A 22,458-nucleotide genomic window follows, 5' to 3' on the forward strand; every position below is an offset into this window, starting at 1 on the left:
AAACCGTTTCAAAGCAACATGTCTGTTTTTGTCAATTTGCTGTTGTTCGACTACACGCATTTGTGCTAATGATGTCCTTCAGGGATATGTCACATACGAATAACAGCTCATCAGTTTCAGGTCCATAGGATTGGGGGTAATAAACACCTCTCAGGGTCAGAGGGTACTCTGTGTCTGCAGTAATGGGGGTTAAGGCAGTGGATGGGTGTCATTCAGAAACCTGATGGCTTGTGGGTAAAAACTTTCAGCTTTGATGTTCAGGCTAACACTCCTGTAGCATCTATGACTGTGGTCTGGTAGAGGCTCTCCAGTGCTGGTCAGGCTGTTAACTTGTGTAACACAACTTAACAGCGTTTTAAACACAATTTTATGAAACTCAAGTGTTTTTGATTGTTGCCCATTTTAAACTCCAGTAGGTGGCGCTAGACTACTTTCAGCTCATATAAAAGAAGACATAAATCCATTTATTTGTAGTAAAACAGTTTTGTTTGTCATCACAACCTCTTATTTAATGTATAATCTCTGAATCAGAAATTCCATTTTTTCTTTACTTTTAATAAACATTTTCCTCTCTGTGCTTCTGCAGTGCCTCAAGGATGAATAAAACATTCATCCATCCATTTTTCCCTCTTTTGTTTATTTTTCTCTAACACTTTTTTTCATTTCCTCTTTTTCCTCTTTCTTCTTTTTTCTTTTTTTCTTTCTTCCTTCATTAATTTGTTTGCTTGTTTCTACACATCTATCCATCCTCTTCTCTATTTGTTCTCTGTATTTTCCCCCTCTTTTTGTATGGAGAGAGTGTTGTTGAAGGGCTAGAGTATAAATACATTTTCAGAATTTATCAACTTCTTTTAAAACACTGAAATGATTCTATTGTTATAATAGAACATGGGGTGAGTTTGGGTTTTTGCCCCAGACTCCATTCCTTTAGGTGGCAGAAATGCACCCAAAGTTGGTTTTCTGATGTCCTAAGAAGTCCAGAAGAAGTAAAGGAACCAGGGGGAGAAGAATAGGAGCTGGAGATCTCTGCATGAAAACATTTCTGAATGCGTTGGAAAAATATCAGCATTTGAGCTGGTTGAAGGAGCTGATGTTTGAATCCTGAGGTAAGTGAAAGTAAAACTGGATTTCTGAGCTGCTGAATGGATTTGGATTTGATTTAGAAACAAATAAAAGCTTCAACAGCAGACAGACAGAAATCCTGACCATCCCCCACACCTGATTGGCTCCCAGTTCAGGACAGTGTGTGTAATAGTTATACAGTATAGATGTGTAAAATCTAACTCGTATACATGGAGATCTCAAATCAGCCAGAAGAACAATTATGCAGATGCGCCTCAGTAGCTGAAGTTTACATCAAATATTAAATGTGGAAAGTGTGATCTCTGTGTCTGTAAACAAAGCATGGATTTCAGTTCCAAGAGGTCTGGTGGTAATATTTCAGAAACTGCTGATCTCCTGGGATTTTCACACACAATGTCTCTAAAGCTTCATTATGAGCAGCAGGTCTGTGGGTGGAAACAAGTTTATTTATATTATTAGACTGGTGTTTTTAAAGCTTTGGCTGATTGGTCCAAACTGCAGGTCGGCCGATTAATCTGTTAATAGGCACCGATAGTTGATTGCTGAAACTATCTACAAAAATCCATACCGATAGTTTTTCTGGGTTTTGTCTGTGCTGGAGCGGCTGAGAAGGTCCATTGGCATGACTTCTAGAAGAGTAACGCTGACTCAGCGTGCTGTTTGTTTTGATACATGAGACTGCGAGCTGTACTTAATTCATCTTAGCTTATAGTGCATTAACTAAATTTAACTTTATTCATCTAAAATTAAATGTTGAAATGAGCAAATAAGCAATGAACATAAAGCATTTATATACTTGAGTTAATGTTAAAATGGAATCTTACTTTAAAGCGTTACCATTTCACATAAATCCATACAGTCCTGCTTAGAATCAGCCTCTTCTAATTTCTTCACGAAGACCAGAGCATTGAAATTACTTTTATTTTTGTAATAAAGTTCAGTACTATTTCACAGGGAGTGTTCTGTTTCTTTGTTTTTTTTTTTATCTAGTAGCCATTTTTAAAAACTAGCAATTTTATTGCTTATTTTGGAACTATGAGTAAGAACTCGGCTTAATGGGAACAGTGTTCACATTGGCGTCTTTCAGCAGTTACACTGGTCAGGAATGGATCAAGAATGACCTTCAGGTAGTCCAAATCGTAATCGAATTGGTCCATAGAGCCATATAATCCATTTCATGGGACTTGGTGGTGCCAGATATCTAGTGCTACAACAACTAATAAAAAAATTGATAATAATCAATAATAAAATGAGTTGTCAAAGGATGCCGTTATCGATTAGTTGGGCTGCTCAGGTTATAGTTTCGCATGACGCTAGCTAAATGGCGGAGAGTTCAGGGTCAACCAACAGCAGAAAAATTAAACACACTGGTATCACGAATGAAGGTGAAACATCAGCGTAAAAACTCCTATAATTCTCATAATGTGTAAATGGTGTAGTTTAATAAAGTGCTGTTGTGTAAACTGTAACTTAATGTACTTGATCAGAGCTACTTATATTTATCTCATTCATACAAATAAGCAGATATGGGGTTAAGGGCCTTGCTCAGGGGCCCAGAAGTGGCTGCTTGGTGTGACTGGGATTTGAGCTCACAACCTATAAAGGTGGCAGTTTTTAGTTTTATGGCTGATTGGTGCATATTGTGTTTTCTCACAAGCTGGGCCAACTGGAGTATCAGTGGACCTTCATGTTCTTATGCGTTACTGCACACTGGGAGTGGGAATCAGATTGTGAATCTTTGCAGTCTAAACTGTCATTTGCTAGTTTCATTTATGTTCTGCTTTTTGTCTTCCATTTTCTTTTCTTGTTAGAGACACAAGAGACGTATTCAGTATGGCCAGTCAAGTAGAAAAGCACACAGACCTTCACTACTGCTCATACTGTGGGAAGAGATTCACTCACCCGAGTAGTTTTCAGGCGCACCAACGCATTCACACAGGAGAGAAACCATTCATCTGTTTACTGTGTGGAAGCAGTTTTTCACACAAATGGAACCTCAAAACACACCAACGCATCCATACGGGAGAGCGGCCGTATCAGTGTTCACACTGCGGAAGGAGTTTTGTTCAAATGACCCATATTCAAAGACACAAACAGACCCACATGGTGAAAAAGTCGCATCGCTGCTCACAGTGTGGGAAGAGTTTTGGTTTAGAGAGCGTCCTCCTCGAGCACCAGCGTATCCACACCGGAGAACAACCGCATCACTGTTCACAGTGCAGGAAGAGTTTTAATCACAAGAGTCTCCTCTGCGTCACCAGAGTATTCACACTGGAGAGAAGCCGTATCACTGCTCGCAGTGCAGGAAGAGTTTCAACTAGGAGTCTAATTTGCGTTCGCATCAATGCATTCACACAGGAGAGAAACCACACAGCTGTTCAGAGTGCGGGAAGAGTTTTAATAATCAAAGTGGCCTCAAGATACATCAGCACATTCACACTGGACAGGAACCATACAGCTGTTCGGAGTGTGGCAAGAGTTTTAATTATCGGAGTGTCCTCAAGAAACACCAGCGCATTCACACAGGAGAGAAGCCGTATCAGTGCTCAGTGTGTGGGAAGAGTTTTTATAAGTCTTGGGCACTCCAGCGACACCAACAAGTTCACGCAGGAGAAGAGACCTAAGTGCTACTAAACGAACCAAGATTTAAGTACATGATATTAAGAACATTTCTGTTTTTGTCAATTTGCTGTTGTTTGAATGAAGGCATTTGTTTTAATGATGTCTTTCAGGGAAATGTCACAGTACAATACAGATAACAGCTCAGCAGGTTCAGGTCCATGTTCACATCATCCATATTTCTGTGGTTTTAAATCTATAGATTCAAGATCCAAGAGTTTATCAAATGTACATTAAACAGTTTGTTCCATCATACAACAATTTTCTTTGTCTGTAAATCTGTAAATGTGTTTTAGATTGTTGCCAATTTTAAGCTCCAGTAGGTGGCGCTAGACTACTTTAAGCTCATTTAAAAGAAGACATTAATTCGTTTAGTGGGATAACTGAGTTTTCCAACAGTCATCACAACCTCTTACTGTTCAGTAATTAGATTGATGGCAATAGAAGAAATGATACATTAATGTATAATCTATTAATCAGAAACACAAATTTCCTCTCTGTGCTTCTGCAGTACCTCAACGAAGAATAAACCATCCATCCATCCATTTTTCCCTCTTTTGTTTCTTTTTCTATTTTTCCCTTTTTCATTTCTATTTGTTCTCTTTTTTTCTCCTGTTTTTCTTTCTTCTTTCTTAGAAAAACAGAAATTGTAATAAACGAGTGTATGGATAGAGCGTTGATGAAGGGCAGGAGAATAAATACATTTCCAGAATTTATCAACTTCTTTTAAAACACTGAAATGATTCCATTGTTATAATAGAGCATGGGGTGAGTTTGGGTTTTTGCCCCAGACTCCATTCCTGTAGGTGGCAGAAATGGACCCAAAGTTGGTTTTCCAACCTCCAAAGAAGTCCAGAAGAAGGAGAGGAACCCGGGGGAGAAAAATAGGAGCTGGAGATCTCTGCATGGAAACATTTCTGAATGCTTTGGAAAATTATCAGCATTTGAGCTGGTTAAAGGAGCTGATGTTTGAATCCTGAGGTAAGTGAAAGTAAAACTGGATTCCTGAGCTGCTAAATGGATTTGGGTTTGATTTATATAAAAAAAAAAAAAAAAAACTTAACAGCAGACAGACAGAAATCCTGACCATCTCTAAACAAATCGTGAATTTCAGTTCCAGAAGGGCTGGTGGTAACCCAGCTATTAGTGTTGCACAATTCAGGTCACTCTTAGTGTCAGTCTCAAGCCCGGATAAATGTGGAGGGTTGTGTTAGGAAGGGCATCCAGCGTAAAACATGCCAAATCAATTATGCGGATCACAAATCAGAATTTCATACCAGATCGGTCGAGGCCCGGGTTACCAACAACCACCACAAGTATCGTTAACCAACAGGGTACCGGTGGAAATTGGGCTTATGTTGGCTGAAGGAGGAGAAGGAGAGGAGGAAGACGTCTACAGAGACAACAGGGAAAGGAGAAGTGGAGGAGAGTGGAGGTTCGGGTTGGTACTTTAAATGTTGGTACTATGACTGGTAAAGGGGGAGAGGGAGCTGATATGATGGAGAGGAGAAAGGTACATATGTTGTGTGTTCAGGAGACCTAGTAGAAATGTAGTAAGACCAGGAACATTGGAGGTGTTTTATCATGGTGTAGATGGAAAGAGAAATGGTGTAGGGGTGATTCGGAAGGAAGAGTACAGTAAGAGTTTAGTGGAGGTGAAGAGAGTTTCTGATAGGGTGATGAACTGGAAGTTGAAGGGGTGATGATGAATGTCATCAGTGCTTATGCTCCACAAGTGGGTTGTGAGATAGAGGAGGAGGAAAGATTCTGGAGTGAGTTAGATGGAGTGGTAGAAGGTGAACCTAGGCATGAAAGATTGGTGATTGGAGCAGACTTTAATGGGCATGTAGGTGAAGGGAACAGAGGTGATGAGGAGGTGATGGTAGGTATGGTTTTAAGGAGAGGAATGTGGAAGGGCAGATGGTGGTAGATTTTGCTAAAAGGATGGAAATGGCAGTGGTGAACACTTATTTTAAGAAGAAGGAGAATCAAAGGGTGACATATAAGAGTGGAGGAAGGTGCACATTGGTGGACTATGTTCTATGTAGGAGATGCAACCTGAAGGAGATTGGAGACTGTAAGTTGTTGGCGGGGGACAGTGAAGCTAGACGGCAGTGAATAGTGGTCTGTAGGATGGTGTTGGAGGTGGTGATGAAGAGGATGAGAGTGAGGACTGAAAGAAGAATAAGATGGTGGAACCTGAAGGAGGAAGACTGTAGTATGAGGTTCAGGGAAGAGGTCAGACAGGAGCTCAGTGGTGGTGAAGAGGTGCTGGATGATTGGACAACTACTGCAGAAGTGAGAAGAGAGACAGCTATAAAGGTACTTGGTGTGACATCTGGAAATAGAAAGGAAGAAAGAGTATTTTGAGCAGCTGATGAACAAGGAGAGAGAGAGAGAGAGAGAGAGAGAGAGAGAGAGAGAGAGAGAGAGAGAGAGAGAGAGAGAGAGAGAGAGAGAGAGAGAGAGAGAGAGAGAGAGAGAGAGAGAGAGAGAGAGAGAGAGAGAGAGAGAGAGAGAGAGAGAGAGAGAGAAGTTTGGACGGTGTGGATGGTTAAGCAGGAAGTGGATTGGATTAGTAAGGAGGAAGTCTCTTTAAGTTGATCGAAACTCTAAAAACTTAATGTACTTAATCAGAGCTACTTACATTTATCTCATTCATACAACTGAGCAGATATGGGGTTAAGGGCCTTGCTTAGGGGCCCAGAAGAGGCTGCTTGGTGTGACTGGGATTTGAGCTCACAACCTTCTAAGGTTTGTTTGAAACAAGAGAAGACTGGTAGAGGTGGTGGTACAGGTCTACTTTTATCACTGAGATGGTGTCACACCTCTCCCTTTGTCTCATCTAACTATGTCTTCTTTTGAATTCCATGCAGTTTCAGTTACCTCTCCAATCAACCTTTTCATCATTGTCATCTACCGCCCTCCTAGTCTCCTTGGAGACTTCCTAGAAGAAATGGACACACTCCTCAGTACTTTCCCCTCTGACAGCACCCCTCTGACAGTTCTTGGTGACTTCAACCTCCCATCCGACAAACTTCAGTCATCTTGCTCTCTTGCCTTTTCTGAATACCTTCTCCTTGACATTTAACAGCTGCCCTCCAACACACAAGGGAGGAAATGTCCTGGACCTGGTTTTCACCTGCCCTACTCCAGCTACAGACATGTCTGCCCCTCCACTTCCAATCTCTGTTCATCACCTGGTTTCTTTTTATTCACTCAAAAAAAATAATTTACATGTCTTTCTTATCCGTCCTAACCTTCACTCTATCTCTCCCTCCTCTGTAGCTTCCTGTACTCTTTCATCTCTACCTGACTCTGACTCCTTTTTCTCTCTACCCTTAGACGTTGCTATGGACTCCTTTCTCTCATCTCTTTCCTCAACCATGGACCTCCTTTGCCCCTTGACTACAAAACCCAAGAAGACTTCTTGTTCCACACCATGGCTGTCGGAGGTTTTGCGCAGCAATCGACGAGAACTCAGATCTGCAGAGAGGAAGTGGAAAAAAATCAGAACTCGATGTAGACCTCGCATCTTACCGCGCTCCTGCCAAAACTGCCTTCTACAAGGAAAATCTTGAGGCCTCTGCACAAGATCCTCGTAAACTTCACAACATCTTCTCTTCACTACTCAACCCCCCTGCTGCACCTGCTCCATCCTCCCTGACTGCTAATGACTTTGCCTCCTTCTATGATGAGAAGATTAAGAAAATCTGCCAGACCTTCACTTCCTCCCCAACAACGACTACACAACACAGCCAACAATCCACTACGTCTCTGTGAAGTTTCTCAACCTTAACAGAAGATGGGATACTGCAAGTCATCCAATCTTGCAATCCCACCACCTATCCTCTGGATCCAATCTGTTTACCTATGCTTCAGACCATCACACAAGATTTCCTGCCCTTCATCTCCACAATCATCAATGGGTAATTAACATCTGGCTATGTACCAACTACCTTCAAGCAAGCAAGGGTCATTCCCATCTTGAAGAAACCTGCTCTGGATTCATCAGACATGAACAAATAAAGACCGGTATCACTTCTCTCCTTTCTTTCTAAATCTCTGGAACGCACTGTTTTTAACCAACTGTCTGTCTGTCTCTCATAGAACAACCTCCATGATCCAAACCAGTCTGGTTTCAAAGCGGCACATTCCAAAGAGACGGCCCTTTTGGCTGTTTCTGAGAAACTGCATGCTGCAAAGCTGTCATCTCTACTTATCTTCCTGGACCTTTCAGCAGCATTTGACACAGTGTACCACAAGACACTTTTGTCAACCCTCAAGAGCCTCGGTATCTGCGGAAAAGCATGGGAATGGTTTGCTTTCTACCTGGAAGGTCGCTCATACAAGGTAACATGGAGGGGATCCACATCTGCCCCATGCAGACTCACCACTGGTGTCCCACAAGGCTCAGTACTTGGTCCCCTCCTTTTCTCCCTCTATACCCACTCCATTCGTGAAGTCATATCCTCACATAGGTTTTCTTATCACTGCTATGCAGATGACACTCAACTAATCTTTTCTTTCCCGCCATCAGATACCACAGCTTCCGCTCAGATATCAGCATGCTTGACAGACATATCTTCATGGATGAGTGCTCACCAACTAAAACTCAACCCCAGCAAAACAGAACTGCTGGTCATCCTATGTGATTCATTTCCAGGTCAAGATTTCCAAATAACACTTTATGACTCTTTGCTATGGACAATGAACTGTCCTTCTTTCCACATGTTGCTATGTTGCTCATTCTTGTCGATTTCTTCTCAATAACATCCGAAGGATTCGACCATTTCTGTCGATACAGGCTGCCCAGGTGCTTGTTCAGTCTCTTGTCATTTCAAGACTTGACTACTGCAACTCTCTGCTGGCAGGTCTTCCCCTGAACGCTATTCGTCCACTGCAAATGATCCAAAATGCAGCTGCACGACTTGTTTTCAATCAGCCCAAGTTCTCCCACACCACCCCACTGCTGCGCTCCCTTCACTGGCTTCCAGTAGCTCAGAATGAGAGGTAAGTACACTTTAAAGCTCTTCTCTGTTCTGGCACCGAGGTGGTGGAATGACCTTCCCCTAGATGTCCGTACAGCAGAGACCCTGACTATCTTCAAGCGCCGACTGAAGACCTACCTCTTCCTGAAACACTTAAATTAGCACTTTCCAATTCAAGGGTTATATTTATATTAAGTTTGTAATCTTGCATACCAGTGTAGATTTATTCATTACTAGAGACTCAAAGCACTTTTGTACGTCGCTCTGGATAAGAGAATCTGCTAAATGCCGCAAATGTAAATGTAAATGTAGTTTTATGGCTGATTGGTGCATATTGTGTTTTCTCAAAAACTGGGCCAACTGGAGTATCAGTGGACCATCATGTTCTTATGCGTTACTGCACACTGGGAGTGGGAATTCAGACTGTGGGATCTTTGCAGTGTAAACTGTCATTTGCTAGTTTCATTCATGTTCTGCTTTTTGTCTTCCATTTTGTTTTCTTGTTAGAGACACGAGACGTATTCAGTATGGCCAGTCAAGTAGTAAAGCACACAGACCTTCAGCACTGCTCATACTGTGGGAAGAGTTTCACTCAGCCGAGTAGTTTACAGCTGCACCAACGCATTCACACTGGAGAGAAACCTTTCCAGTGCTTAGAGTGTGGAGAGACTTTCAGTCAGAGCTTTCATCTCAAACAGCATCAGCGCCTCCACTCAGGAGAGAAACCCTTTCAGTGCTCAGAGTGTGGAAAGAGCTTCAATCGGAGCGCCAATTTCAAACTCCACCAAAGCATCCACACGGGAGAGAAACCGTTCGTCTGTTTACTGTGTGGAAGCAGATTTACACACAAATGTAACCTCAAAACACACCAACGCATCCATACGGGAGAGCGGCCGTATCAGTGTTCACACTGCGGAAGGAGTTTTGCTCACATGACCCATTTCCAAAAACACAAACAGACCCACATGGTGGAAAAGTCGCATCGCTGCTCACAGTGTGGGAAGAGTTTTGGTTTAGAGAGCGTCCTCCTCGAGCACCAGCGCATCCACACCGGTGAACAACCGTATCACTGTTCACAGTGCGGGAAGAGTTTTAATCACGAGCGATCCCTGCAGCGTCACCAGAGTATTCACCGAGGAGAGAAGCCGTATCACTGCTCGCAGTGCGGCAAGAGTTTCAACCGGGAGTGTAATTTCCAATCGCATCAACGCATTCACACAGGAGAGAAACCATACAGCTGTTCAGAGTGCGGGAAGAGTTTTATTCAACATAGCTGTCTCAAAGTGCACCAGCGCATTCACACTGGAGAGAAGCCGTATCAGTGCTCACAGTGTGGCAAGAATTTTAATCGGAAAAGTCATCTCAATGTACATCAGCGCATTCACACGGGAAAGTAGCCTTGTAGCTGTTTAGACTGTGGAGTTTTTAATCATCACCATCATCTCTGTGTATGCAGTAATGGGGGTAGAACCAGTGGATGGCTGTCATTTAGAAACCTGATGGCTTGTGGGTAAAACTTTCAGCTTTGATGTTCAGGCTTTAACACTCCTGTAGCATCTATGACTGTGGCCTGGTAGAGGCTCTCCAGTGCTGGTCAGGCTGTTAACTTTTGTAACACAACTTAACAGCGTTTTAAACACAATTTTATGAAACTCCAGTGTTTTTGATTGTTGCCTATTTTAAGCTGCAGTAGGTGGCGCTAGACTACTTTCAGCTCATATAAAAGAAGACATAAATCCATTTATTTGGGTTAAAACAGTTTTTTTAAACAGTCATCACAACCTCTTACTTAATGTATAATCTATCAATCAGAAACTCTATTTTCTCTTTACTTTTAATAAACATTTTCCTCTCTGTGCTTCTGCAGTGCCTCAAGGATGAATAAACCATTCATCCAGCCATTTTTTTCCTCTTTTGTTTCTTTTTCTCTTTTTGCATTACTAGGTGGATGTCCTGCATCATTAATAAACAAGCTTTAGTTAGTTCAGAATGTGGCAGCCAGAGTTCTTACAAGGTCAAGAAAATATGATCACATAACCCTAATCTTATCATCCCTGCACTGGCTTCCTGTTAAGTTTCAAATAGACTACAAACTACTACTTTTTACTTATAAAACACTAAATGGTTTGGCTCCCCTGTATCTCTCCAGTCTTTTAACATGCTACAATCCGTCACGCTCCCTGAGATCTTAAAACTCTGGACTTCTAGTAGTTTCTAGAATAGCAAAGTCCACTAAAGGTGGTAGATCATTCTCACATTTAGCTCCTAAACAATGGAATAGTCTTCCTGACAGTGTTCGGGGCTCAGACACACTCTCACAGTTAAAGTGCAGAATAAAAACGTATCTTTTTAGCAAAGCCTACACATAACATACGTCTCACATCATAACCTTGTGCTCCAGAACATATGATCACGTACATTATCAACTTGTGCTGTTAATATCATGAACAGCAGCTACGCTAATTCTTCTCCACTGCTTCTCTTTCTCTCCCCATCCCCGAGGCTTCCTGAGGTTTGGCCAGCTCCAGTCACGTCCCACCTCATGAAGATTGTAGACCTTTAAAGAAGTAGATGCCGAACTCGCAAACATCCCGAACCATTCAGAGACGTACCACTGCCAATTGGATCCCGCTACATGTGTGGAGTTTTGACATTGGACCTCCTGGAGTGTTTAAAGGCTCTGGCATGGAGAAGCTGATGCTGGATCTGTGATGATCACAAATGTTGAGCTCAGAAGCTCCTAGTTTTATATCAAAGACTGTAGAAAGAACATTTACTTATAATCTTATACTCCAGTACTCATGTTAGTTCTCTCTCTCCAGTGTTCTGTATTGTTGAAAGATTTATGATCAAACTCTTGATGTCACCCAAATGAGGATGAGGTTCCCCTTTTGAGTCTGGTTCCTCTCAAGGTTTCTTCCTCATACCATCTAAGGGAGTTTTTCCTTGTCACAGTCACCATGGCTGCTCATCAGGGATAAACGCACACCATTCACCTTAACTGTTGATTTCTGTAAAGCTGCTTTGAGACAATGTCTGTTGTGAAAAGCGCTGTAGAAATAAACTTGACTTGACTTGGACCCTTTTTTCATTTTCTCTTTTTCCTCTTTATTTTTTCTTTGTCTTTTTGTCTTTTCTTCATTTTCTCTTTGTTCTTTTTTTTTCTTACTTCATTTATTTATTTACCCCCTCTTTTTCTTTTGTTCTTTCTTCGGAAAACAGAAATTATAATAAACGAGTGTTTGGAGAGAGTGTTGTTGAATGACAAAAGTTTAAATAAATTTCCAGAATTTATCAACTTCTTTTAAAACACTGAAATTATTCCATTGTTATAATAGAACATGAGGTGAGTTTGGGTTTTTGCCCCAGACTCCATTCCTGTAGGTGGCAGTAATGCACCAAACGGTGGTTGTCCAACCTCCAAAAAAGTCCAAAAGAAGAAGAGGAGCCCTGGGGAGAAGAATAGGAGCTGGAGATCTCTGCATGGAAACATTTCTGAATGCATTGGAAAAATATCAGCATTTGAGCTGGTTGAAGGAGCTGAGGTTTGAATCCTGAGGTAAGTGAAAGTAAAACTGGATTTCTGAGCTGCTGAATGGATTTGTGTTTGATTTAGAAACAAATAAAAACTTTAACAGCAGACAGAAAGAAATCCTGACCATCCCCCACACCTGATTGGCTCCCAGTTCAGGACAGTGTGTGTAATAGTTATACAGTATAGATGTATAAAATCTAACTCGTATACATGGAGATCTCTAATCAGCCAGAAGAACAATTATGCAGATGCGCCTCAGTAGCTGAAGTTTACATCAAATATTAAATGTGGAAAGTGTGATCTCTGTGACTGTAACCATGGCGTGGATTTCAGTTCCAAGAGGGCTCGTGGTAATATTTCAGAAACTGCTGATCTCCTGGGATTTTCACACACAATGTCTCTAAAGCTTCATCATGAGCAGCAGGTCTGTGGGTGGAAACAAGTTTATTTATATTATTAGACTGGTGTTTTTAAAGCTTTGGCTGATTGGTCCAAACTGGCGGTCTGGTGCTACAACAACTAATCAATAAAATCAATAAAAAGCGATAATGAAATTTGTTGTCAAAGGATGCCGTTATCGATTAGTTGGGCTGCTCATTTTATAGTTTTGCATGACGCTAGCTAAATGGCGGAGAGTTCAGGGTCAACCAACAGCAGGAAAAGTAAACACACTGGTGTCACGGATGAAGGTGAAACATCAGCGTAAAAACTCTATAATCCTCATCATGTGTAAATGGTGTAGTTTAATAAAGTGCTGTTGTGTAAACTGTAACTTAATGTACTTATCAGAGCTACTTATATTTATCTCATTCATACAAATAAGCAGATATGGGGTTAAGGGCCTTGCTCAGGGGCCCAGAAGTGGCTCCTTGGTGTGATTGGTATTTGAGCTCACAACCTTCAAAGGTGGCAGTTTTTAGCTTTATGGCTGATTGGTGCATATTGTGTTTTCTCACAAACTGGGCCAACTGGAGTATCAGTGGACCTTCATGTTCTTATGCGTTACTGCACACTGGGAGTGGGAATTCAGATTGTGGAATCTTTGCAGTGTAAACTGTCATTTATTAGTTTAATTCATGTTCTGCTTTTTGTCTTCCATTTTCTTTTCTTGTTAGAGACACAAGAGACGTATTCAGTATGGCCAGTCAAGTAGGAAAGCACACAGACCTTCACTACTGCTCATACTGTGGGAAGAGTTTCACTCACCCGAGTAGTTTTCAGGCGCACCAACGCATTCACACAGGAGAGAAACCATTCATCTGTTTACTGTGTGGAAGCAGTTTTTCACACAAATGGAACCTCAAAACACACCAACGCATCCATACGGGAGAGCGGCCGTATCAGTGTTCACACTGCGGAAGGAGTTTTGTTCAATTGATCCATATTCAAAAACACAAACAGACCCACATGGTGAAAAAGTCGCATCGCTGCTCACAGTGTGGGAAGAGTTTTGGTTTAGAGAGCGTCCTCCTCGAGCACCAGCGCATCCACACCGGAGAACAACCGCATCACTGTTCACAGTGCAGGAAGAGTTTTAATCACAAGAGTCTCTTCTGCGTCACCAGAGTATTCACACTGGAGAGAAGCCGTATCACTGCTGGCAGTGCGGCAAGAGTTTCAACCGGGAGTATAATTTGCGTTTGCATCAACGCATTCACACAGGAGAGAAACCATACAGCTGTTCAGAGTGCGGGAAGAGTTTTAATAATCAAAGTGGCCTCAAGATACATCAGCGCATTCACACTGGACAGGAACCATACAGCTGTTTGGAGTGTGGCAAGAGTTTTAATTATCGAAGTGTCCTCAAGACACACCAGCGCATTCACACAGGAGAGAAGCCGTATCAGTGCTCAGAGTGTGGGAAGAGTTTTTATAAGTCTTGGGCACTCCAGCGACACCAACAAGTCCACGCAGGAGAAGAGACCCAAGTGCTACTAAACGAACCGAGATTTAAGTACATGATATTAAGAACATTTCTGTTTTTGTCAATTTGCTGTTGTTTGAATAAAGCCATTTGTTCTAATGATGTCTTTCAGGGAAATGTCACAGTACAATACAGATAACAGCTCAGCAGGTTCAGGTCCATGTTCCCATATTTCTGTGGTTTTAAATCTATAGATTCAAGATTCAAGAGTTTATCAAATGTACATTAAACAGTTTGTTCCATCATACAACAAATTTCTTTCTATGTAAATGTGTAAATGTGTTTTAGATTGTTGCCTATTTTAAGCTCCAGTAGGTGGCACTAGACTACTTTCAGCTCATATAAAAGAAGACATTAATCCGTTTATTCGGGTAACTGAGTTTTCCAACAGTCATCACAACCTCTTACTGTTCAGTAATTAGATTGATGGCAATAGAAGAAATTATACATTATTGTATAATCTATGAATCAGAAACTCCATTTTCCTCTCTGTGCTTCTGCAGTGCCTCAACGAAGAAAAAACCATCCATCCATCCATACATTTTTCCCTCTTTTGTTTCTTTTTCTTTTTTTCTCTTTTTTCATTTCTATTTGTTCTCTGTATTTTTCCTTTCTTTTTCTTTCTTCTTCCTTTGGAAAATAGAAATTGCAATAAACGAGTGTTTGGAGAAAGCGTTGTTGAAGGGCAACAAATTTGCAGAATTTATCAACTTCTTTTAAAACACTGAAATGATTCCATTGTTATAATAGAACATGGGGTGAGTTTGGGTTTTTGCCCCAGACTCCATTCCTGTAGGTGGCAGTAATGCACCCAAAGTTGGTTTTCCAACCCCCAAAGAAGTCCAGAAGAAGGAGAGGAGCCCTGGGGAGAAGAATAGGGGCTGGAGATCTCTGCATGGAAACATTTCTGAATGCGTTGGAAAAATATCAGCATTTGAGCTGGTTGAAGGAGCTGATGTTTGAATCCTGAGGTAAGTGAAAGTAAAACTGGATTTCTGAGCTGCTGCATGGATTTGTGTTTGATTTAGAAACAAATAAAAACTTTAACAGCAGACAGAAATAAATCCTGACCATCCCCCACACCTGATTGTCTCCCAGTTTAGGACATTTTGTGTAATAGTTATACAGTATAGATGTGTAAAATCTAACTCATACACATGGAGATCTCTAATCAGCCAGAAGAACAATTATGCAGATGCGCCTCAGTGGCTGAAGTTTAAATCAAATATTAAATGTGGAAAGTGTGATCTCTGTGTCTGTAAACTTCTTCTTCTTCTTCTTTCGGCTGCTCCCATTAGGGGTCGCCACAGCGGATCATCCGTCTCCATACCACCCTGTCCTCTACATCTGCCTCTTTCACACCAACTACCTGCATGTTTTCCCTCACCACATCCATGAACCTCCTCCTTGGCCTTCCTTTTTTCCTCCATCCTGGTGGCTCCATCCTCAGCATTCTTCTACCAATATAATTAATGTCCCTTCTCTGCACATGTCCAAACCATCTCAATCTCGCCTCCCTCACCTTGTCACCAAAACATCGTACATGTGCTGTCCCTCTAATGAACTCATTTCTAATCTTGTCCATCCTCGTCACTCCCAACGAAAACCTTAACATCTTCAGCTCTGCTACCTCCAGCTCCACCTCCTGTCTTTTACTCAATGCCACTGTCTCTAATCCATACAACATCGCAGGTCTCACCACAGTCCTATAAACTTTCCCTTTCATTCTTGCAGGTACCCTACTATCACAAATCACTCCTGTCACTCTTCTCCACCCTGCCTGCACTCTTTTCTTTACTTCTCTAACACACTCTCCATTACTTTGCACTGTTGACCCCAGGTACCTGAACTCCTCCACCTTCTCCACCTCTTCTCCCTGCAACCGCATCACTCCACTGCCCTCCCTCTCATTCACACACATGTACTCTGTCTTACTCCTACTGACTTTTATTCCCCTTCTCTCAAGCGCATATCTCCACCTCTCCAGGCTCTTCTCAACCTGCTCTCTACTCTCACCACAAATCACAATATCATCTGCAAACATCATAGTCCAGGGAGACTCCTGTCTGACCTTGTCTGTCAACCTGTCCATCACCACTGCAAACAGGAAAGGGCTCAGGGCCGATCCTTGATGCAGTCCAACCTTCACCCTGAACCAGTCTGTCGTACCTACTGCACACTTCACTGCCGTCACACTGTCCTCATACATGTCCTGCACCACCCTCACATACTTCTCTGACACACCTGACTTCCTCATACAATACCACAACTCCTCTCTCGGCACCCTGTCGTACGCTTTCTCTAAATCCACAAATACACAATGCAGCTCCTTCTGTCCTTCTCTATACTTCTCCATCAACATCCTCAAAGCAAATAAGGCATCTTTGGTGCTCTTCCTCGGCATGAAACCATACTGTTGCTCACAGATGGTCACCTCTCCTCTCAGCCTGGCTTCCACTATTCTTTCCCATAACTTTATGGTGTGACTGATCAACTTAATTCCCCTGTAGTTACTGCAGGTCTGCACATCTCCCTTATGTTTAATGATCGGTACCAGCACACTCCTTCTCCATTCCTCAGGCATCCTCTCCCCTTCCAGAATCTTGTTAAACAATCTGGTTAAAAACTCCACTGCCATAAACATCTCCAAGCTTTTACCAGTATGTCATCTGGTCCAACCAACTTTCCATTCTTCATCCTCTTAATCGCTGCTCTCACTTCCTCCTTACTAATATTATCTACATCCTGCTTCACTAACTCCACATCCTCCAACCTTCTCTCTCTCTGATTTTTCTCATTCATCAGTTGCTCAAAATACTCCCTCCATCTTCTCAACACACTCTCGTCATTAGTCAACACATTTCCCTCTCCATCCTTTATTGCTCTAACTTGCAGTACATCCTTCCCAGCTCGGTCCCTCTGCCTGGCCAATCGGTATAAATCCTTTTCTCCTTCCTTAGTGTCCAACCTCTTATACAGCTCCTCATATGCCTTTTTCTTGGCTTTCGCCACATCCCTTTTTACCTGCTGCCGCATCTCCTTGTACTCCTGCCTACATTTCTCATCACTCTGTCGATCCCACTTCTGTTTTGCCAACCTCTTTCTCCTAATGCTCTCCTGCACTTCCTTATTCCACCACCACGTCTCCTTGTCTTGCTTTCTATTTCCAGATGTCACACCAAGTACTTTTCTAGCTGCCTCCCTCATCACTCCTGCGGTAGTTGCCCAATCATCCGGCACCTCTTCACCACCACTGAGCCCCTGTCTAACCTCTTCCCTGAACCTCACACTACACTCTTCCTCCTTCAGTTTCCACCATCTTATTCTTCTTTCAATCCTTACTTTCCTCCTCTTCTTCTTCGCCTCCAAAACCATCCTTCAGACCACCATCCGATGCTGTCTAGCTACACTGTCTCCCGCCAACACCTTACAGTCTCCAATCTCCTTCAGGTTGCATCTTCTACACAGAACATAATCCACCTGTGTGCACCTTCCTCCACTTTTATACGTCACCCTATTATCCTCCTTCTTCCTAAAATACGTGTTCACCACTGCCATTTCCATCCTTTTAGCAAAATCTACCACCATCTGCCCCTCCACATTCCTCTCCTTAAAACCATACCTACCCATCACCTCTGTTCCCTTCACCTACATGCCCATTACAGTCTGCCCCAATCACCAATCGTTCTTTCCTAGGTACACCATCTACCACTTCATCTAATTCACTCCAGAATCTTTTCTTCTCCTCCATCTCACAGCCAACTTGTGGAGCATAGGCACTGATGACATTTATCATCATCCCTTCAACCTCCACCTTCACGATCATCACCCTATTAGAAACTCTCTTCACCTCCACTACACTCTTACTGTACTCTTCCTTCAGAATCACCCCTACACCATTTCTCTTTCCATCCACACCATGATAAAACAGTTTAAACCCACCTCCAATGTTCCTGGCCTTACTCCCTTTCCACTTGGTCTCCTGAACACACAGAATATCTACCTTTCTCCTCTCCATCATATCAGCTACCTCTCTCCCTTTACCCGTCATAGTACCAACATTTAAAGTACCAACCCGAACCTCCACTCTCCTACACTGCTCCTTTTCCTGCCGTCTTTGTAGACGTCTTCCTCCTCTCCTTCTCCTCCTTCGGCCAACAGTAGCCCAATTTCCACCGGTACCCTGTCGGCTAACGATACCTGTGGCGGTCGTTGTTAACCCGGGCATCGACCGATCTGGTATGAAATTCTCATTTGTGATCCGCATATTTGATATGGCACATGTTTTACGCTGGATGCCCTTCCTAACGCGACCCTCCCCATTTACCCGGGCTTGGGACCGGCACTAAGAGTGCACTGGCTTGTGCCCCCCTAATGGCTGGGTTTCTCTGTGTCTGTAAACAAAGCATGGATTTCAGTTCCAGGAGGGCTGGTGGTAACCCAGCAATTAGTTTTGCACAAGTCAGGTCACTCTTAGTGTCAGTCTCAAGCCCAGATAAATGTGGAGGTTTGTGTTCTGAAGGACATCCAGCGTAAAACATGTGGAGAGAGAGAGAGAGAGTGAGAGAGAGTGAGAGAGAGTGAGAGAGAGTGAGAGAGAGTGAGAGAGAGTGAGAGAGAGTGAGAGAGAGAAGTTTGGATGGTGTGGAGATGGTGAAGCAGGAAGTGGATAGGATTAGTAAGGAGGAAGTCTCTTTAAGTCGATCGAAACTCTAAAAACTTAATGTACTTATCAGACCTACTTACATTTATCTTATTTATATAATTGAGAAGATATGGGGTTAAGGGCCTTGCTCAGGGGCCCAGAAGTGGCTGCTTGGTGTGGCTGTGATTTAAGCTTACAACCTTCAAAGGCAGTTGTTTTTAGTTTTATGGCTGATTGGTGCATATTGTGTTTTCTCACAAACTGGGCCAACTGGAGTGGACCTTCATGTTCTTATACATTATTGCACACTGGGAGTGGGAATTCAGATTGTGGAATCTTTGCAGTGTAAATTTGCTAGTTTCATTCATGTTCTGCTTTGTGTCTTCTATTTTCTTTTCTTGTTAGAGACACAAGAGACGTATTCAGTATGGCCAGTCAAGTAGGAAAGCACACAGACCTTCACCACTGCTCATACTGTGGGAAGTGTTTCACTCAGCCGAGCAGATTACAGGCGCACCAACGCATTCACACGGGAGAGAAACCTTTCCAGTGCTTAGAGTGTAAAAAGACTTTCAGTCAGAGGTTTCATCTCAAACAGCATCAGCGCCTCCACACGGGAGAGAAGCCCTTTCAGTGCTTAGAGTGTGGAAAGAGCTTCAATCGGAGCGCCAATTTCAAACTCCACCAACGCATCCACACGGGAGAGAAACCGTTCGTCTGTTTACTCTGTGGAAGCAGATTTACATATGAATGTAACCTCAAAACACACCAACGCATCCATACAGGTGAAAAGCCGTATCAGTGTTCACACTGCGGAAAGAGTTTTGCTGACATGACCTATTTCCAAAAACACAAACAGACCCACACGGTGGAAAAGTCGCATCGCTGCTCACAGTGTGGGAAGAGTTTTGGTTTAGAGAGCGTCCTCCTCGAGCACCAGCGCATCCACACCGGAGAACAACCGTATCACTGTTCACAGTGTGGGAAAAGTTTTAATCACGAGCGATCCCTGCAGCGTCACCAGAGTATTCACCGAGGAGAGAAGCCGTATCACTGCTCGCAGTGCGGCAAGAGTTTCAACCGGGAGTGTAATTTCCAAACGCATAAACGCATTCACACAGGAGAGAAACCATACAGCTGTTCAGAGTGCGGGAAGAGTTTTATTCATCGTAGCCACCTCAAAGTGCACCAGCGGATTCACACTGGAGAGAAGCCGTATCAGTGCTCACAGTGTGGGAAGAATTTTTATCGGAGAAGTCATCTCAATGTACATCAGCGCGTTCACACGGGAAAGTAGCCCTGTAGCTGTTTAGACTGTGGAGTTTTAAATCATCGCCATCATCTCAAAATGCACCAGTGTGTTAATGCAGAAGAAACAACCCTCAAAGATTTACATAGTGAAGTACAAATAAAGCAAATAAGTTGTGTAGTGTAGCAATGTAGCGCCATCTGTATTTAGTATGTAAATATAGAGCAATGTAGTCTTATTGATGTAACAGTGTATTAACACTTTCCTGTGTGTATAACTGCTTAGTATTGGATTTACCTCTTTCTCACTAAAGACCAGTTATGTGGTACAAAGTTCATCATTTATTTTCAGAGACGATTCATCAATGCAGATCTGTATAGAACTTTTAGGAATAAACCACAACGATCTGTTACAGAAGCCGAGCTCAGATCAGTGTGTCGGTCATTTACCTCTTCACCCAGCGCTGTGTCAGTGCACGGTGAAGGCACACGATCGCGTTGAGAGAATGGAATTAAATGCTGTGCTACAAACCTTTTGGAGGATCCTGGACCATCAAAAACATTCTGCTCCTGTTGTAATTTGGGGGTTGAATTTTGAACATGCTGCTGGTTTGAAGGATTTAGTCACAATTCTGAATCAATGAAATTATTATTATTATTTTATTTTTATTTTTTATTTTTTATAGAAGTTCAGTTGATTCTGTGAACATTCGTTTTCACGAGCTAATTATGAAAGAAAAATCAAGATAATAAATTAAATTTGTTGTAATTTGCTGCTGCGATTTTACAGTTCAGAACATACAGTTGTGAAATCCTATAAAAAAAAGAGACATTCATTCGTTTATTGGGGTAACTGAGTTTTCCAACTTAGTCATCACAACCTCTTACTGTTCAGTAATTAGATTGATGGCAATAAAAGAAATGATACATTATTGTATAATCTATGAATCAAATAATCAGTTTTCCTCTCTGTACTTCTGCAGTGCCTCAAAGATGAATAATCCATCCATCCATCCATCCATCCATTTTTACCCTTTTTTGTTTCTTTTTCTTTTTTTCTCTTTTTTCATTTCTATTTGTTCTCTGTATTTTTCCCCTCTTTTTCTTTCTTAGGAAAACAGAAATTGTAATAAACGAGTGTATGGAGAGAGTGTTGTTGAAGGGCAGGAGATTAAATACATTTCCAGAATTTATCCACTTCTTTTAAAACACTGAAATGATTCCATTGTTATGATTGAACATGGGGTGAGTTTGGGTTTTTGCCCCAGACTCAATTCCTTTAGGTGGCAGTAATGCTCCAAAAGTTGGTTTTCCGTCCTTCAAAGAAGTCCAGAAGAAGGAGAGGAACCCTGGGGAGAAGAATAGGAGCTGGAGATCTCTGCATGGAAACATTTCTGAATGCTTTGAGAAAATATCAGCATTTGAGCTGATTGAAGGCGCTGATGTTTGAATCCTAAGGTAAGTGAAAGTAAAAATGGATTTCTGAGCTGCTGAATGGATTTGGGTTTGATTTAGAAACAAAAAAAACTTCAACAGCAGACAGACAGAAATCCTGACCATCCCCCACACCTGATTTGCTTCCAGTTCAGGACAGTGTGTGTAATAGTTATACAGTATAGATGTATAAAATCTCTCATACACATGGAGATCTCAAATCAGCCAGAAGAACAATTATGCAGATGCGCCTCAGTAGCTGAAGTTTACATCAAATATTAAGTGTGTAAAGTGTGATCTCCGTGACTGTAAACAAAGCATGGATTTCAGTTCCAGGAGGGCTGGTGGTAACCCAGCTATTAGTGTTGCACAGGTCAGGTCACTTTTAGTGTCAGTCACAAGCCCAGATAAATGTGGAGGTTTGTGTTCTGAAGGACATCCAGTGTAAAACCTGTGCCAAATCAAATATGCAGATCACAAATCAGAATTTTATACCGGATCGGTCGAGGCCCGGGTTACCAACGACCACCACAGGTATCTTAACCAACAGGGTACCGGTGGAAATTGGGCTACTGTTGGCTAAAGGAGGAGAAGGAGAGGAGAAAGACGTCTACAGAGACAGCAGGGAAAGGAGAAGTGTAGGAGAGTGGAGGTTCGGGTTGGTATTTTAAATGTTGGTACTATGACTGGTAAAGGGAGAGAGGGAGCTGATATGATGGAGAGGAGAAAGGTAGATATGTTGTTTGTTCAGGAGACCAAGTGGAAAGGGAGTAAGAGCAGGAACATTGGAAGTGTCTAAATTGTTCCATCATGGTGTGGATGGAAAGAGAAATGGTGTAGGGGTGATTCTGAAGGAAGAGTACAGTAAGAGTGTAGTGGAGGTGAAGAGAGTTTCTGATAGGGTGATGAACATGAAGCTGGAAGTTGAAGGGGTGATGATAAATGTCATCAGTGCTTATGCTCCACAAGTGGGTTGTGA

At 42.3% G+C, this 22,458-nt stretch overlaps 2 protein-coding genes across 5 annotated transcripts; both read left to right on the top strand.

Moving 5' to 3' along the window:
- The first annotated feature begins 948 nt into the window (after window positions 1–948).
- LOC310725890 (uncharacterized protein) lies at window positions 949–14,689 on the top strand. Of its 4 annotated transcripts, XM_083541009.1 has the most exons (7): window positions 1,075–1,106; window positions 4,509–4,683; window positions 6,579–7,737; window positions 7,813–8,055; window positions 8,243–8,353; window positions 8,577–8,715; window positions 13,344–14,689. In XM_083541009.1, the coding sequence occupies exons 4-7, from the start codon at window positions 8,013–8,015 to the stop codon at window positions 14,164–14,166; spliced, it is 1,116 nt and encodes a 371-aa protein (XP_083397135.1). In that variant the 5' UTR covers window positions 1,075–1,106; window positions 4,509–4,683; window positions 6,579–7,737; window positions 7,813–8,012; the 3' UTR covers window positions 14,167–14,689. The 4 variants fall into 4 exon arrangements, 3 of the variants coding, with proteins under 3 accessions (XP_083397134.1, XP_083397135.1, XP_083397136.1); XM_083541008.1 differs by lacking the exons at window positions 4,509–4,683; window positions 8,577–8,715 and having other exon boundaries at window positions 949–1,106; window positions 6,579–8,055; XR_014533536.1 differs by lacking the exons at window positions 4,509–4,683; window positions 6,579–7,737; window positions 7,813–8,055; ... (1 more) ...; window positions 8,577–8,715; window positions 13,344–14,689 and adding an exon at window positions 2,895–4,414 and having other exon boundaries at window positions 991–1,106.
- LOC310725903 (uncharacterized protein) lies at window positions 12,147–20,344 on the top strand. The gene is made up of 3 exons (XM_083541027.1): window positions 12,147–12,252; window positions 14,949–15,123; window positions 19,203–20,344. The coding sequence occupies exon 3, from the start codon at window positions 19,225–19,227 to the stop codon at window positions 20,092–20,094; it is 870 nt and encodes a 289-aa protein (XP_083397153.1). The 5' UTR covers window positions 12,147–12,252; window positions 14,949–15,123; window positions 19,203–19,224; the 3' UTR covers window positions 20,095–20,344.
- Window positions 20,345–22,458: the final 2,114 nt, after the last annotated feature.

The sequence above is a fragment of the Silurus aristotelis genome, assembly GCF_946808225.1.
Source record: "Silurus aristotelis genome assembly, chromosome: 5".
Classification (NCBI taxonomy): Eukaryota; Metazoa; Chordata; class Actinopteri; order Siluriformes; family Siluridae; genus Silurus; species Silurus aristotelis.

Coding starts and splice junctions, on each gene's coding strand:
- LOC310725890 (XM_083541008.1), top strand. CDS start 7,823: ATGATCCAAACCAGTCTGGTTTCAAAGCGGCACATTCCAAAGAGACGG. Junction 8,056..8,242: donor TGGAAGGTCGCTCATACAAG/GTAACATGGAGG, acceptor TCCCGCCATCAG/ATACCACAGCTTCCGCTCAG. Junction 8,354..13,343: donor AGAACTGCTGGTCATCCTAT/GTGATTCATTTC, acceptor TTTTCTTGTTAG/AGACACAAGAGACGTATTCA.
- LOC310725903 (XM_083541027.1), top strand. CDS start 19,225: ATGGCCAGTCAAGTAGGAAAGCACACAGACCTTCACCACTGCTCATAC.